This window comes from Sitodiplosis mosellana, unplaced genomic scaffold (genome assembly GCF_009176505.1).
Source record: "Sitodiplosis mosellana isolate CC-2019 unplaced genomic scaffold, AAFC_SMos_1.0 Smas_scaffold_61, whole genome shotgun sequence".
Classification (NCBI taxonomy): domain Eukaryota; kingdom Metazoa; phylum Arthropoda; class Insecta; order Diptera; family Cecidomyiidae; genus Sitodiplosis; species Sitodiplosis mosellana.
The window spans coordinates 428,400-445,317 of NW_022595303.1; the positions used below are offsets into that span (position 1 = coordinate 428,400).

General features: G+C 34.8%; 4 protein-coding genes across 6 annotated transcripts; 3 read left to right on the forward strand and 1 right to left on the reverse strand.

Annotated features, from left to right (window-relative positions):
• The first annotated feature begins 235 nt into the window (after positions 1 to 235).
• On the forward strand, positions 236 to 2,356 carry LOC129570626 (uncharacterized). The gene is made up of 2 exons (XM_055450318.1): positions 236 to 1,043; positions 1,340 to 2,356. The coding sequence occupies exons 1-2, from the start codon at positions 857 to 859 to the stop codon at positions 2,131 to 2,133; spliced, it is 981 nt and encodes a 326-aa protein (XP_055306293.1). The 5' UTR covers positions 236 to 856; the 3' UTR covers positions 2,134 to 2,356.
• A 183-nt stretch (positions 2,357 to 2,539) lies between these two features.
• On the forward strand, positions 2,540 to 4,662 carry LOC129570623 (hydroxysteroid dehydrogenase-like protein 2). Its single transcript, XM_055450315.1, has 5 exons — positions 2,540 to 2,827; positions 2,893 to 3,056; positions 3,133 to 3,224; positions 3,342 to 3,463; positions 3,560 to 4,662. Exons 1-5 carry the CDS (start codon positions 2,814 to 2,816, stop codon positions 4,404 to 4,406), a joined length of 1,239 nt encoding a protein of 412 aa, XP_055306290.1. The 5' UTR covers positions 2,540 to 2,813; the 3' UTR covers positions 4,407 to 4,662.
• Positions 4,541 to 7,703, reverse strand: LOC129570628 (organic cation/carnitine transporter 2-like). Of its 3 annotated transcripts, none has more exons than XR_008688144.1 (3): positions 5,908 to 6,357; positions 5,475 to 5,847; positions 4,541 to 5,411 (listed from the first exon to the last, which is right to left on the reverse strand). XR_008688144.1 is itself a non-coding variant. In XM_055450323.1 (3 exons), exons 1-3 carry the CDS (start codon positions 6,793 to 6,795, stop codon positions 5,268 to 5,270), a joined length of 540 nt encoding a protein of 179 aa, XP_055306298.1. In that variant the 5' UTR covers positions 6,796 to 6,883; the 3' UTR covers positions 4,541 to 5,267. The 3 variants fall into 3 exon arrangements, 1 of the variants encoding a protein (XP_055306298.1); XM_055450323.1 differs by lacking the exon at positions 5,908 to 6,357 and adding an exon at positions 6,773 to 6,883; XR_008688145.1 differs by having other exon boundaries at positions 4,541 to 5,847; positions 5,908 to 7,703.
• A 3,314-nt stretch (positions 7,704 to 11,017) lies between these two features.
• Positions 11,018 to 14,942, forward strand: LOC129570622 (uncharacterized). The gene is made up of 2 exons (XM_055450314.1): positions 11,018 to 11,408; positions 12,137 to 14,942. Exon 2 carries the CDS (start codon positions 12,489 to 12,491, stop codon positions 14,829 to 14,831), a length of 2,343 nt encoding a protein of 780 aa, XP_055306289.1. The 5' UTR covers positions 11,018 to 11,408; positions 12,137 to 12,488; the 3' UTR covers positions 14,832 to 14,942.
• Positions 14,943 to 16,918: the final 1,976 nt, after the last annotated feature.

Genomic DNA, 16,918 nt, shown 5'->3' on the forward strand with positions numbered 1-16,918 from the left:
TGGCCATTTATTTGCCCGATTTTTCAATGCATTCGCTCCTGGACAACCGTATAAAGATGAACTCATTCGAGGAGTTGTCTAAGCGAGATGTTCCGTTTTAATCTATTTGAATGCAATAAATATTTTTCCATCGATGTTTGTGTTTCTCTTTAAAGTTAATTGATACTACGTTCAAAATTTCTTCTTTATTACATTCTTTTTCATTATTTTGTCGGAGAAAAAAATGGAAATCAATAGAAAATAACAATCACCAATAAGCTGTACCATTGTCCATCAGTAGCTCGTCAGCTATTAATGAGTGCAGACGCACATAAAATGCGAGGGCAAGTGTACTATAACAAGTGTTCAAAGCAAACGTTACAAAATGGCAAAAGACAAGGCAAACGAAAACGGACAACGAATTACAGACACGAAATCGCCTCTGAAAGCAACAGAAAAACCAGAAACATTGCAAATGCGTTGAAATATAACGCAACGCATACTCGTCAGCAGATGGTATCAGCAATTGACGTTAGTTAGTGCGGCTGACATTAGCTCATAACACGCTCTGATAAAAATTCCATGAAATTTTATGTATGTTTCGTTCTATTCCACAAAAACTTTAAATTAAAACATATTCTAACCAGAACAGTGTTTCTTCGTTTGTTTTTGTTTGTTTCGAATCATTTTTATCACATTTCGAGGTTGAAATATCCGGAAACCCCTCTGTTAATCACTCAACAAACAAAAATTTGATACGATGTGATATCAACGACCTTGTAAATTGTACAATATAGTACGGTACATACTGACACAAATAGCTCATAGCCACGTATTTTGATGAAAGCATTCCATTCGAAACGCAGTTCTTAACTGAATGAGAGTAACTGTTAGAAGTTCGAGTTCTTCTCATTTAAAAAAATATTTATTTGCACATTGTTCTCTACACAATACACAGAGCCCCAACAACTTATCGTTCGTAATAAAAATGATTCAACGAAAATTCAGTTTTTTCCTCATTCAATCACTTACATTTGTTCTGATCAATGCAGCATCGCCAAACGGTAAGTCTAATGAAATTGATGAAGTAAAAAAAAAATAAAGAGCAGAATTAGGTACTTGTAGTTTCACATTTCTTAAGACGAAACAAACAAATTCAATATTTTGCATTTGGGTTTCAGTTATAATACTCCTACGGTTTAATTGGTTTTTGTTTTATTTTTCCATTTTTTTCTTCTCTTTTTTCCATTTTTTGATGGTTTTTAAACATAAATGTTTAAATTTCAATTGTTCAATTGCAGTTCAACTCAAATTATAAATTATATTAGTTTCAATCTAAGCACGTTTCGTTCGATTTCAGTTAATAAATTTCATGTGGCAAAGCGAGATGTCGACTCGAAGGTCATTGATACGCAATTTCGAATTCGACGAGATGTCAATTTGCCGAGTTCCAATGAAGAGGATTTAAATTCAATCAAACAAGCCATTTACGAAACTTCTGCCGTTCAAAATTGCGACTTCAAAGACTTTAAACTAAATTTAGTCTTGAAAAAGCTGCATCAAAAACGCCGCAACGGAGATCCACGGAAACAAGACCCAGATATCGTTCTTGAAAGACACTGTTATGTCGTAAACAATAGTACCAAAGAGCAAGAATTGCAGGGCAACATTTCAGTGTCGAAGAATTATACGGGTACAAATATGATCAGAATTGAAAAAACAAAAGGTTTCACTGTGAACGCGGACAATCAAATTGACATTCCGTTTATCATATCGAAAGTGCAAATTGGTGCAGAATTTGGCCAAAATGATACATTTACCAAAAATATTAACCGATTTACTAACATCAATTCGGGCGATATAAAAACGAGTGTACCAGCCTTTTCAAAAATGAAAGTCTCACTTTATGTCTATGAAAATGTCGATGTTCATAATTTTTTGTTAGACTTTGAATTAGATGAATATTCATCGATTTCATGCGCATCAGACAATGCAAAGAAGTTGCGAGAGTTTTTGCCAATTGGACAATATGGTAGTAAAACACTTCAACTTGAGCACATAAACGGTACGTTTCTTATCAAAAACATTCCGGCATCAGAAACAATCGTCAGTTTTGGCATTCGAACGAAGTTTGGAACTGAGGAAAAAATTTAATCGCTTTGGACTAACATCAACACATTGTGGATGCAGCAACCATGGTGAAGTCAATGAATTTGAATCTGGATCGAGGATGAAATCTTCATTCAAACTCAATTAATCAACTTAAATAGTTTTAAAATAAAAAAAGAAGGAAGAAAAAGGGAAACAGAATACATTATTAAATAGAAACGAATCAAATTAAACAATAAAGAAATAAGAATGTCCAATGGACTTCTTGACCAAATGCCTTTTCATTATTCGTTCTATCAAACATTCATTTCCCACAGTTAAACTGTCGATTTCAAACATTTGAATCCATTTAGACCACTATACCAAAAACAGAAGTCGCTTCAGTTCCCATGTTCACCGTCGAAGGTCGCTGTGTTCAGTCATTCAATTTGCCGGTGCTGTCAAAGTCAAGTGACATGCGAGCACTTTCACTTTGATAAATTCACAAGCTGATACAATACAATCAAAGTAAAATTTGAAAACAATTCCACAACTACTAACAAACTCGTCATTTTTGCAATGTGTGCTGACGTATCCGCTGTGTTTATCAAGTGAAATCTGCTCGGTGTTTTGAACTTTGAAGAAATTCAGAGAAAACTGATAAATTTTAGTGTTACGCTACATTTTATATTTTTCAATTGATTTGGTTCATTTTGAAGAGACGGTGCATTGCTATACAGCTGAAAATGATAAATACTGGGTTTGTTTTGATCTCATTTTTATTCGATGTTTTGTGTGACTGTCATTGAAATCATTTGCCAACAGAAAATTAGCTGGCCGAACGCTATTGATAACTGGAGCATCACGGGGAATTGGTAAAGCGATCGCTTTGAAGGCAGCTCGTGATGGTGCAAATATCGTAGTTGCAGCCAAAACGGCAGAGCCACATCCAAAATTACCTGGAACTATTTACACAGCAGCTCAAGAGAGTAAGTCATTTGAATTGAATTAAATAGGCCAAGTGAAAGCTGGGCTTGAAATTAATGTTTGCTTTGGTTTTTATAGTCGAAGAAGCCGGCGGTAAGGCATTACCACTCATTTTGGACGTGAGAGATGAACAACAAGTTAAATCAGTGGTAAAAACAGCTGTTGAGAAGGTATTTATTTGGATATTCGAGGCTTTAGTGACGATCAAACATCTGATACTAATGGAAAAGACACATTGACCTAATTCTTTGATCGAATCACCAATTTTGTGTGTTTTCTCTGAATAGTTCGGCGGCATCGATATTCTAGTGAACAATGCTAGTGCAATTTCATTGAGTCAAACACTTCAGACGGATATGAAACGATACGACCTGATGAACAACATCAACACTCGTGGCACATTTCTTGTGTGAGTAAAGAGTTCAATGGGAATATTTGAACGGATAATGTCAAATGTAAATATTCTGATCAAATCTCACCTAATCATTCATGTTTTCCATTCCAGGTCCAAAGAGTGCATACCATATTTGCTGAAGAGTAACCAAGCCCACATTTTAAACTTGTCACCGCCACTCAACTTGAACCCGGTTTGGTTTGGCAAACACGTCGCATACACCATAGCCAAATACGGAATGTCGATGTGTGTGCTTGGAATGTCTCACGAGTACAAAGGTGAAATCGGTGTGAATGCATTGTGGCCCAAAACAGCTATAGCCACTGCAGCCGTGGAGATGTTACTGGGTGAAGATAGCAGTTTATATTCACGAAAGCCAGAAATCGTTGCAGATGCTGCGTATGGAATTTTCTGCCGTGACCCAAAGACAACCACCGGTAATTTCTACATCGACGAAGATATTGTGAAGGAAAACGGTGTCACCGATTTGTTACAATACGCTTGTTATCCGGAGAATGCTGACAAATTAGTCCCAGATGGATTTTTAGACGTTCCAACCAATTTGAATGACATTTCGAGTCAGCACGAGAGCAAAAAGACGGGGAATGCAGCCGTTGGAGTTGGACAAGTCGAAGGACTGTTCAAGAAAATCGAAAGTCATTTAAGCAAGGAGTTGGTGCAAAAAGTGAATGCCATCTACCACTTCAATGTAAAGGGTGATGAAGCCGGCATTTGGTTCCTCAACTTAAAGGACGGCAGTGGCAACTGTGGAAAGGGTGATTGTGGTGTTACACCTGAAGCCACTTTGACCATGAATTCAAAAGACTTTTTCGACATGTTTTCCGGCAATTTAAAAGCAACGTCCGCATTTATGTCTGGAAAACTTAAAATCAACGGCGATCTATCAAAGGCTATGAAATTGGAAAAGTTAATGGGTAGCTTGAAAAAGAGAGTGTAGTTGGATCGAAGTGCTTTTTATAATAAGTATTATGATTTGAATGGAACTAAAAATGAGTATCATTTCGATTGGTCAGCTAATTATTACTGATTACACATCTTCATGCCGAAGCAATAAACGAACAAATTCAACTATTTTTATACATTTTTCTATAATATTTTTATTTTTTATATGCAAAAGTTTTATATTCATTCATAAATTGTTCTTTCATTAAATTGATCAAATATATTAATATATGAAATGCTTTAGGCCCAAACATTATTTTTATCACGGAATTCGTTCGTAAAGATTTTGGTTAGCCTTGTGTATCAATGAAAAATTCATGTATGTTTTTTCTTCGATTTATATTTTTGAAAAGGCGAGTATGTATTCTGATGGTTTCGTTGGCGTTTAAGTAGAGTATGTTGGTATGCCTTGTGTTGTCGTGGTTCTTCACGGTTTTCGTGTAACTGATAAGAGATAAGAGATAACTGTTTTAACCATTCGCTATTTTGACCAAGATGGCGCAAATGGTAGACCATGCTATACTGAAAACCTCATGTTTATCTCGTTGCTCAGATAATAATTTGTGTTTTCAAAACATCATCTCGCACCCGAAGAGACACAGAAGTACATTATTCACTTTGAATAAAGAACACCGCAAATGAGTACACTGATGGTATGTAGAGTGTACATAACTAACATCTTACAGCGGCGAGTTGTGTCCTACTTTCATTACATTGCAGTCGTTTGCATTTTCTATCGTGTGTTATTGATAAAAAGATAAAATTGTAAGATCGTTGACCTGTCATTCAATCTTAATTGATTCGAGTCGACCCGCCGATACAACATTTTCACTGTTCATTGGTGTTGGTACTGTTTTTATTTTTTCATTTTTCTGATGTCGTCAATTGAATCGGGGAGCTTCTCTTGTCGAAACGTTTCTGGCAAAAACAACATCATAATAGCTGATAGGCCTGCAAATCCACTGAATAAATAGAATGGCAGCATTTCAAGTACAGTTCCCTAAAACCCAAATGAACAACAAAAATGGTTATTATTTGCACACATTTGTAATCATCTATTTACCAGCAGCGGAGAAAGTGGTGCAGTAATCGATCCAATACGTCCGATCATTAGACACAAACTTACAACTCTGTGGTGGAGTACTGTCGGCCACATTTCATTTGTGTACACATAAAGAGACGTAAACGAATGATGAATAACAAGTTTGGCCAAAAAGAAAATTAATAACGATATCGTCGCATTCCAGGAATAGTATTTTGAGGCAAGAATCGATATTCCAGTCATTAGGAATGAGATGGACAAAGCCCATCCTCTGTTCATGTACTTTAACATTGTGTATGTGAAAAGAATGCTTGGCATACCAGTCAATGCGATAACCATAAAATTCACGTATTTGTCCCCTGGCATTGACACCGACAGTATTGACGCACCATATCTAAATGGAAAGAAGAGAAAGTGGATTAACTAAGAGATTAACAATTTCAATCAAACTTACGTTATCAATGTGGATGAAATCCAACAAAATGCTAGGGGAATATCACGCTCCTGAATCTTGTGAGATATTTGAGATATTTGAAATAAACATTAGTTGTATGACATATTTTCGATTATTTCGAATAAATAAATCAGATTTTTGTGGATTTTGGAGATATTTGAGATTTTTTGCATTAAATCCGAATAAATACATTCAAATATCATTCATAATCACAAAAATCCACAATATTCCGCCGTATTCACAAATATCCACCATATTTCATACGACAGATTCTTAGAGATAAATTGGATTTTTTTGAAATATTTGAAATAATTTAAGCGTGATATTCCCCTAGACAAAATGTGCACATTGCTAAGCGAGCGGCTAACGAAAAGTTTGTGATAATATCCAAGAATCGCAGAATTAAATTTGACAGTCACGTTGTCTTTACTGGAATTCTCATCGGAATTTCCATTTTTACATTTCGATGCGATTATGTCGTATGTCTTTGGGGGAAAGTGTTAATCCATTGACTTTGGCTGCTTTTTCGATCATTTTTACCGCTTTTTTATGCTTTCGATGCACCAAAAGCCATCGGAAACTCTCGGGCAATATCCAGAAAAATGGAAACGTTGCGAAACCAAACAGGGCAATCACTCTTAGGAGCCACTTGAATTACAAGTAAAAATTGGATTTACAATAAGTATTAATTCTAGATTCATTGAATTTTATGTGCCAAAAAATTGGAGAAAAAGAATTCGACGAAGAAATTTAAAAAAAAAATACCTGGTAATAATGTAGATATGCTGTGATCAAAGCAGTGGCTACCTGACCCATGGGATAAATTGTTATGCATGAAAAAAACTTGGGTGAATGAGAGCCTTACCTCATTGACAATGGATACTTCATCAGTGCGAAATATCAATGTTCCATTGCCATAGTGTACCGAAGTCGTAACGGTTAGATAAATCAATATCACAAACGTATTCATTTTGATTGCGAACACTTTTGGGGATCGCGTAACGATGAAACGAATCGGGTTTGCCATTAATGTACGGAGTTGAATATTGTAATCAGTTCGGCTCGAATATTGCATCTCCTATGTCTGCGTCATCACATTCATCTATTTTGCACCTTTTTAAGAGCTGTCAAGTGTCAAAAAGACCATTTCTATCTGAATTCTCATTTAATTAGTGACCTACCTGTGATCAATGCTTAGTGTGGCAAACACACAGTCCAGTACCAAAAAGCCAGCCAGAAATATTGAGTACGATAACATAAAATAGTTGTAAATTTGATATTTACCGAATCTGAACAACGGTGGGGCTTTTTATTATACATTTATTATTTGTTTCATTATCATGAAATGAAATTTTCTTCTTCGGTTCACGAAACGAATACTTACGCACCGCCAATGTCCTTCTAAATATATTCAATATCGTACACCTCATCGTCAACTGTCATTTTGTCATCATTTGATTTGAAGTGCACAAATTCTTATCGAATATTTTTTAAGTTTCACAAATCCACCTCTGACCGTGACTTTAACTTGAATGAACATTTCAAACATCGACACCAGACTCTTTATTACTGCATCCAAATCACTTATCACTGTCTGGATAGATTAAAAAATTACCATAAAACTGATTTGATCCAATAAATTTTTGAATTCTGACCAACGATGTTAGGTGATAAAATTGTTATATATTGCTTCATTTTAATGACGATATTGATTAAATGAACAATCTCTAGATGTTATTTGATTACACCAGAGAGTGTATTTTCGCTGCTGAGTAAGCGAAATATACTTTTGAACTACGTATACAGTGATAATACAGCGTTCTAGCATCATTCAGAATGACATCAGTCATTTTGAGTGGTAAATCCACAAACAGGAGCGTAACTCAATTCTCAAACTGTTATTTCATTCTTGAGCATGATTCATGTCCGTTTAATAGGAAGTTCTTATATATGATATATACATACTATTTCAATGCTCAAATCATGATTGAATGTCAGTTTTTTTTTTCATCAAACCAGTTTTCAATTACGCGTTTGTTCAGAAAATTTCACAACACACAAACTTTAGAACTGTATAAGTGGAAGAAACAACTTTATGGTTGCAGTTGCTACTTGACATTGTGGCACAGATCACACACATGCAATTGGCTGTGACCATTGATCATCAGATGGCGTTCGATCCACTGGAAGCATTCCAGTAGATCGAGACGTTACCGGAATAGCTCGACTGACGTTAGCTGTCAGTTGGGCTGCCGTATTATACTAATTAACAGTAGTCGCATTGTATTCAATGTCAGTAGTGTAGGATCATTCGTACTCTAACCGTTAATAAAAAAAGTTGTCTTTAAAATAGAGTCTTTCATTCAATATCAGGCCAAAATATAATAAATGGTGCTTACTATGTGAAACAAATTAAATTGCATTAATTCAAGTTGTGAAAATCGTACAGAGAAGTATTGAACTATTTTGAGAAAAGAAAATATTGTTTTGTGTTACTGACGTTCAAGTTTACACTCTTTTTCGTTCCGTTTCTATGATTCATCCGCACGATGAATCACTTATGATAACGAAAGGGCGAACAATTGTAGGGCGTCGGTACAGAGTGATGACAACACTTAGTTTAAATTTGTTCGTGCTCAAATTCATTCCATCATATTCATTCTTGTTTTGATGTCGAAACAGTGAAAAAAAAAAAATAAAAATAAATTTGAAATAAAATAAAATGCAATTTAAATTAAATCTGCACATATTTTACATGTTTTGCTGTTTGTCGTATGATTTCGCAATAATCCATAATGGTGACGAAATATTATGAAATATTGCGAAATCATATGATAAACAACGAAACATGTAAAATGTGTGCGGATTTAATTTAAATTGTATTTTATTTTATTTCAAAGTACTTCCGTAAAAAACCGATCGATTTCTGCCCAACGAAAAAAATCTTTTCAGAGGTCGCTTTAGTGTCCGATTCGTGTTTCATTTTAGTAAACATCAACAACTACACAGATTTTACGTTCTTCCCCGCACAGAGATATACAAACACCAATGTAGTGTTCGCATTCATTATATCTTTCGGCATCTATTTCTCTCTGTATCATCTTTTTTTTTAAATTTTGAATTTTATTTATTTATTTTGCTATCCATACATTCTGGAATGTGTCTTCCTACAATTACTACCTCACATCTAACATCTAATACCTAAAATTCTTTATTGCCAACCTAATGACCTATTGCCCATTGACAATTGTAAACTAACCAAATGAATGTATAATTCCTAAATTCAGCCAGTATTTGGCGGTGAAATAAATTGAATTGAATTGAATCTATAGTGATGCGTAATATAGAAGATAAACGATAGTGCAATATAATCGATTGTCTCTTTCGTACTTCAATGTGCGTGCGTAATACGGTATAACCGACGCTTGAGTGAAGGATGACCAATACGTATTGAAATGAATAGTTATTTATTTGTATTGCCATTGCTCACAGTGATGCTCACTGCTCATGGTTGTATGGAAAAGGCAACAAGTCATATTGTAGCATCTAACAATTTTCGTACGACGCACCAACACAAATAATTCAGAAAAATGAAACGCAGTATCACAGCCGGCGACAGCCGACGCGAGTGACGAAAGCACCTCTGTGCTGAAAGTCGAACTCGCCTATATATACACGCAATTTCGAACTTTTTTTCTAATTTCTAAGAGACCATCTGGTATGAATGAAGTATCGTCCAAAAGCCCTTAGGCTCATAGGCCCAGAAAATGCATTCAAACTTGGGAATCGACCAACCGTCTCCATAGATATGGCCACTTAAAAATTTGGAGTAATTCTCAGTTTTTGCCATTTACCGCAGGGTGGACGCGGCCCAGTCATCTCAAAACATAGTTTTTCTGAAGCTTCTCGTCGAGACCTTTCCAACAAAACCAAGAACGTCGAAATCGGACAATCAGTTCATGAGTTATAGCCATTTGAAAATTTTCTTTGGCGTCTCCACCAATTATTCTGAGATAATAGTTTTGTCTGTGTGTACGTTCGTCCGTAGTTTTTGTCCGATCTTTTTCAAACTTTCAGGCATTGAACTATATCAAAAACTAAGACTTTTTTGTTTCGCCACTTTTTGATTTGGCCGCCATCTTGGTCTTGGCCGGCCTTTGAAAATTCAAAAAATGGCCTTCCTTCCAATGGCTACTGTGCCTAACCCTGTCAACCGATTTCAGACTTTTAGGTATCGTTGGAAAGGTCTCAAGACCAGCTATAAAATAGCACCTATTTGAGCTTTAAAAAATCAAGTTAGCATGGTCTTATGGGCAGAAGACCAAAAAAATTGTCACCTGGCCTTGCATAAATCGGCCATTTTCTCGAAAACGGCTCCGACGATTTTTTTCAAAATTGCCTCAAATGTAGCCCCAAATTAGAGCTAAAATTTGACATATAGCTTAAATCTGACAAAACTCTGTTTTTCGAAATATAGGCATTAGAAGTTGGAAAAAACATGAAAAATCGACAAAAATCAACTAAAACTCATTTTTGTTGCCGGCAAAATCATAACCAAAGTGTTTTTGCGTTCAGATGAATAAAATTCTTCCGGATACCATCCCTTCACCAAGTCTTTTTATATCACGCAATCAACTAAGAACACAAAAAAGTACTTTTCATGAAAAAATCAAAACGATTTTTAACTACAACATTTCATGTTTCATTTTCTTTGGCTCAATACACACCACTTTGTGTTTGTTAAGTGTATTTAGTTTTGTTGAAAGAAAAAAATTTCGGGTACAAAACAACTGATATCAAATAAAAAAACTTCTTTCGAAGTAATCCCTCATGACGAAAACGAAGACAAAACAGCTGATATCAATTTCAAAAAATCATTTCGAAGCGATTTGGATTTGCTTTTTTTGCATTCTTCCAACTAATTTCAGAATCGCTCCGTTATGATTTTTTAAAATTGATATCAGCTGTTTTGTGTTCGCTTTCGTCACGGGGAATTACTTCGAAAGAAGTTTTTTTATTTGATAGAAAAAACGCTGTGTCTCGTTTTGTTTGGCGGTTTTTCTAATACGCTGTTTTCATTCAGCGGATCAGTTGTTGCTTGTCATCATTGCTACCGCTGATAAAGTGAATAATAATGACATCGTTATCTCATGCGCATGTAATAATTATTTCTCCAGAAATGTTTTCGTCTTTCATTGTCTATCTCTTGATTTGTACTATAGTCGATTGTGAGCAGTGCCCACAGGCAATAACGCATATTATACACAAATTTTGGACACTGAATTGATTCTAAGCCGCCTGATTGACGAATAATATTGTTCAACACAGACATTCGTTGTGATAGTATACTGTTTGAGTAATATTCTTGACCTTTGGCAATGCTGTGAATTGAACTCATTCTAATGGAATCAGCCCGAATGACACAATACACGACAAGTGAAAGCGGAAATTATTTTTCGTTGCATTCAACATTACAATGGAGAACTTGATCATCACTATTAGTGCGTTCCAATTTGATTTCCATGGAAATAGACCAAATTGATGTTTAATGGAAATGTTTATCAAATAAAAAAAACTTCCTTCGAAGTAAATCCTCGTGATGAAAGCGAACACAAAACAGCTGATATCAATTTTCGGAGCGATTCTGAAATTAGTTGGAAGAATGCAAAAAAAGCAAATCTAAATCGCTCCGAAATGATTTATTAAAATTGATATCAGCTGTTTTGTGTTCGCTTTCGTCACGAGGAATTTCTTCGAAAGAAGTTTTTTTTATTTGATTTCATACAGACACCGTATCGGTGTTTACATGTTTTGAGCGTGTTGCTTTGTGTGTGCGAGTGTAAAGTATTTGAAATCTTATAATTGAGAACCAAAACCCAACGGTATGTTGTTGATCAATATACACTCGCAATAGCAGCGATGCAATAGCATTCAGCCACAGTTCACATCGGTCGCAACTGTGAAAAGAGTGGGGATTCGTCTGTACATGTGTTGTATAAAGTCTGATTTGTTGGTATGGACATGCGGGGCCTCTTTCGGGATAATTTTGATACCGAAATCGTTTCGGAGGTTCTTTATTTTTATTATTTTTTTCACTGTTTCGACATCAAAACAAGAATGAATATGACGGAGTGAATTTGAACGCGAACAAATTTGAAATTTTTTCTTTCGCATTCTGCCGTTCTCCAGTAGTGGCGCTCTACTATTTCAAATTCCATATTTTACATAGAAAAATTGACAGAATATTGCCGGATGGATTTATCGTTGAAGTCATTAAAAAAAATTAACCAGAACTAAAATAGCAGCCTGGTGTATATCTTGAAAAAAAAAGATAAATCCGTAGGAATATAAAAATTAGTGAATGTAATAGACAGTGATGCAGATTGTGTTTCAAAGACAATCAACTTTGTATCTATAGCTAGAGTGCCACAATCAGTTTTCGATGGATGATTCAGTGTGTGAAATTGTGTAAAGAGAAACATATTGAAATTGCTAAGAAAAATCAAAATATCGTATATGCACGACCGTGGGATGTTGCCTGAATATTAATTTTTGATGAAAGAAAACCATTTTGAAACAACATGGATCCAATGGAATGTCAACCTAGTACTTCGACAAAACGACATACAAGTGTAAAAAATGAAGACGAAACTATCGAAAAACGTGCAAAAAAAGGTGTACAGACAGATCCAAAAACTTCTGACACTTTCACCAATGCATCTGGCAATACTGCAAATGAAAATGAAACCAATATTACAAAATGTTCTACAACGGAAGATGGTTTAAGTGTTTACGATACTTCGGGTTTAAAGACGAGCCTGCATGGAATTGTATATCAGGTGAAGCTGTTGATGCTATTTTTGAATCGTGGACACAAACTTGAATACGAATTTGATTTGGCAACCGAAATGGATGCGGCCGAAAAATTTGATGATGTTGTGTTTCGGTATAAAGATCCAAAAATAAATAAATGGACATGGCGTTTTCTACAAGCTAAACACAAACTTGATGCGAAGATCACTGTCAACGACTTAATCACCACTTCAGATAATGATAATTTTGTTTTATCTAAATATTTTGTGTCCTTTTGTAAAATTAAAAACAAAGATCTTTTCAAAGATGCTGTTTTGAAAGATTTCATAATCATAACGAATACTACTTTCGATTTCATTGATAAAGATGGCAATGACCTTGAAACTAAATGGAAGGGATATTTTTATGAAGAAATTGAACAGGGAAATAGCTTAGAGGAGGATAAAATACTAGGCTTTGAGAAAAACGGTTTCGAAGCAAAAAAATTCCGAATCAAGAAAAAAGCGAAGAGTGGTTTAATCGACATGTTTGCTTCGTATATTCGACTCAAAGCATTAGACATTGAAGAAATTAAAAAAATTAAAGATTTTGAATTCATTGAAAAGTATATTGTAGCTTGTGAAATGTTGGACTTGATTGAAAAAGTGAATGCTACGATTTTAAATTCTAAGGAGAAAACATTAGTTCTGAAGGCAGCCAAAAAAATGGTTGAACTACAAAAGGAAATGGAAAAAAAGCAAGTCTCCACAAATGAGTGGAATGTAACAAATATGGAGAAAGCTATCGAAAATTTAAGGAAAGAAAAACAAGAAAGGGAAATAAGTGAAGCTATAAATAAGCTACAAACTGAAGCTAATAAAATGAAAACGATTTTCAAAACAATAGTACAGGATTTTGAGAGGCAAAAATCTGAACAGAATATTGAGAATCAATTAGAAACGCTTATCGATCTAAAAGAGTTAATTAAGTCGATAAATGCCAACAATGATGATTTACCCATTGACCAAATTGGAGAAATCCCTCCAGAACTAAGAGACACGATTGGAAAACAGACATTTTACAATATTAAAAGAGGTAGCAAAAGTATCAAAGAGATGAAAAGAAAATTGAGTAAATATTTAGAGAATAGGATTTTGAACATATCAACCATCATCGAAATGGCATTGGGCATGAAAAGTATTGAGAGTTACGTTGATACATTTCTGGATAAATTTCGTTTCGTCATCAATTACCCAGATGAAAAAGATTTGAGTGGATTTCTCGAAGGGGAACTGAGCGTTCAATATAATGTATTAAATACCCATTTGATTACCAGTTCTTTTGAAAAAGAAATGCTCGAATTTCTTAAAAGCTACGATCGTGGAACGGCCGAGTTTTATACAGGAAATTTGGCAAAACAATTCTTTGACAAAATGGATGTAAAAATTTCGAACCTGATTAATATCGGTATCAGTTTTGTCTACCCAGAGAAGCTCAAAAAAATTGGAATTGAATTCAATAAAAATATTGAAGAACTAGAAACATTTCTATCAATAGACTCTGAAGAACAAATCTTTTATCTAATTACTGAAAACACACGATTGAGTGCGATTAAAGTTTATCGCACTTTGATCAGCACTGGAAAATACAATGAAAAAGACAGTTTAATTTTTATGCGCCTACGATCATTGCTCTGCCATCAGACACAAGAATATGTTCTACGGTCGTTTGGAGCTTTAAATGAAAAGAAACAGAAACAAGAGGGAAATAAAGAACAGAAATCGTTCGATCTCTTGGTGATTGAATGTCAGAATAAACACCGAAACAAAGATGAAGAATTGGATTTGTTTGATGAAATTAGAACCATTCTGAAAGGTAATCAAACAAGAAAAGTGGTTTTCATTGCGACAAATAATGATTATGCTGGATATTGTAGAAGACAACTTAAATATACATCTGTACATGATGATACTTCTTTTAAAGATTTGAATGACCAATCGCAAGACAAATTATTGCAAAGAAAAGTTAACTTCCAAGGAACGGAAACTGAGTTTAATGAACTCATAGATAAGGGTTCAGCCAAGCAATATGATATCGGGCTTATACAGCTTATCGAGATTACTGGAAAATGAAGAATCAAAAATAATTCAGATAGGCAGTCAAGATGACTTTTCATCCACTGGTTATGTGGACGATTTGTATATTGAACGAAAATTACAAAGAAAGGTCAGAAACCATGAAATTACGGTTAATGAAGAGCAGTTACTAAAACGTGACGAAAAGATAATTATTATCGCGAATGATTCGGGAGTGGGTAAGTCTACGGTTTTGACAAGTCTAGCGAGAAAGATAAAACGACTCGAGAATCACATGTGGGTTGTGCGGATCAATTTGCTTGATTATGCAAGTAAAAAAAATAAAATCAATCTGGGGCAAATCAATTTTGATCAGACAGACACTGAAAGAGCAATAGAGTTCTTGGCCAATATGATATTACCCAATGCAAATGAATCAATCAACATATTGCAGCGAAAACTTTTCAAATTGGGTCTTAGGAATGAAATAGGGAACAAGTCGGAGATTAGAAAACCCAAAATTGCCCTTTTATTCGATGCAGTTGATGAGATTAGTCCAACATATAAGTCCAAAGTGATTGACATGGTGAAAGCCCTAAAAAAAAGTGACGTGAAACAACTTGTGATCACAACTCGAGTCCATGTGAAACAAGATTTAGAAGTTAATTTGATGTCGTCCTCTTTTAGCTTAGTTCCATTGAATTATAAAGACCAAGAAAAATTTTTTGCAGACTTTTTAAAATGGCATTTAAGATCTTATAAAGATAATCATGGCAATGTTAGTAGAAGGTCATCCCAAGAGATTATTCAAACAATTGATGAGATTCAAGAGATTATTCAAACAATTGGTAAGATTAAAGATTACCACTTTATCAAAGAGGTTTCCGAAATTAAGAGACTTTATCAACCATACGATGATGACAAACTCGAAGAACTAATAAAATCCATAGGGGAATTAAATTTCTCAACTTGTTCATGGAATATACTTGAAGCATGGAGACGTAAAATTCGATATTACGATTTTTTACAAGTTCCACTGCATCTGATCATGTTGATCGATGTCGCCTTGGACAATAATTTTGAAATACTAGACGGCTTAGAGGCACTTGATATTTACGATCGATTCATAGAATCCAAATTCAAGATAAAATTTGATGAGAAAGATAATGAAGATTGTGGAAAGCCCGGTGTTGAAGATAACATAAAAACCGTTGCACATATTTCGCGTGCTATTCATCGCGAATTGGCTGTTAAACTTCTGATTGAAGAGTACGAAAATATGGCATTGCCAGAACTGGATAAATTGTCGGAATATCAATATGATATACTTGGAAGGAGTACAAATGCGAAAGAAGTAATTGCCAGAAATGGACTCTTAATTCTAAAGGGAGACGAACTTGAATTCATTCATCGCAGTTTTGCCGAATATTTCTTAAACGAATACATAACCAAGAATTGGAATAATTGTCAAGTACAGAAACTTCTACTAGGAACGGTAATACGCAATGTCGATTTCAGAATCAATCGACTATTCTTCAATAGTTCTTTGAAAAAGGAAAATTCCATTTATGTTAGCCCAACAGAAGGCGCAGAAAACTTAGTGATCCAAAATTTAACAAAACATGTTCCCATCATACATGGGCTGATACGTGAACATTTGTTCGAAATTCTCAAAATTGTATCGAACCTTTTCAACAAACATTTTCCAGATAAAAATTCCGTGATAAAGAAAAATATAATCCAAGAGGATAATGAGAATGAAAACATTTTGTACTGTTCATTGCAAAAAGGTAATCCACAAACAGTACAATGTTTGTTGGAATGGGTTAAAGATCACTATGGTATCGACACCCTCATGAATTTAATTAAAAGAGGACGATTGGTCGACGGTGAAATCGTTGAATCTTCGTTATTCGCGGCAGTTAGAAATGAAGATGGTGAACGGGAGTGCAATGATGAAATGTTCAAGTTAATATTAGGCTTCATGGCAAAGCACGTTGAAAGTAACGAATTAAAAGAATTGGTATTGGCACACGAGAAGGACGTGGGTAGAAACATTTTGTACGTTTCATTGCAAAAGTGTAATCCACGAAAACTACAATATTTGTTGGAATGGGTTAAAGATCACTGTGGCATCGACACAC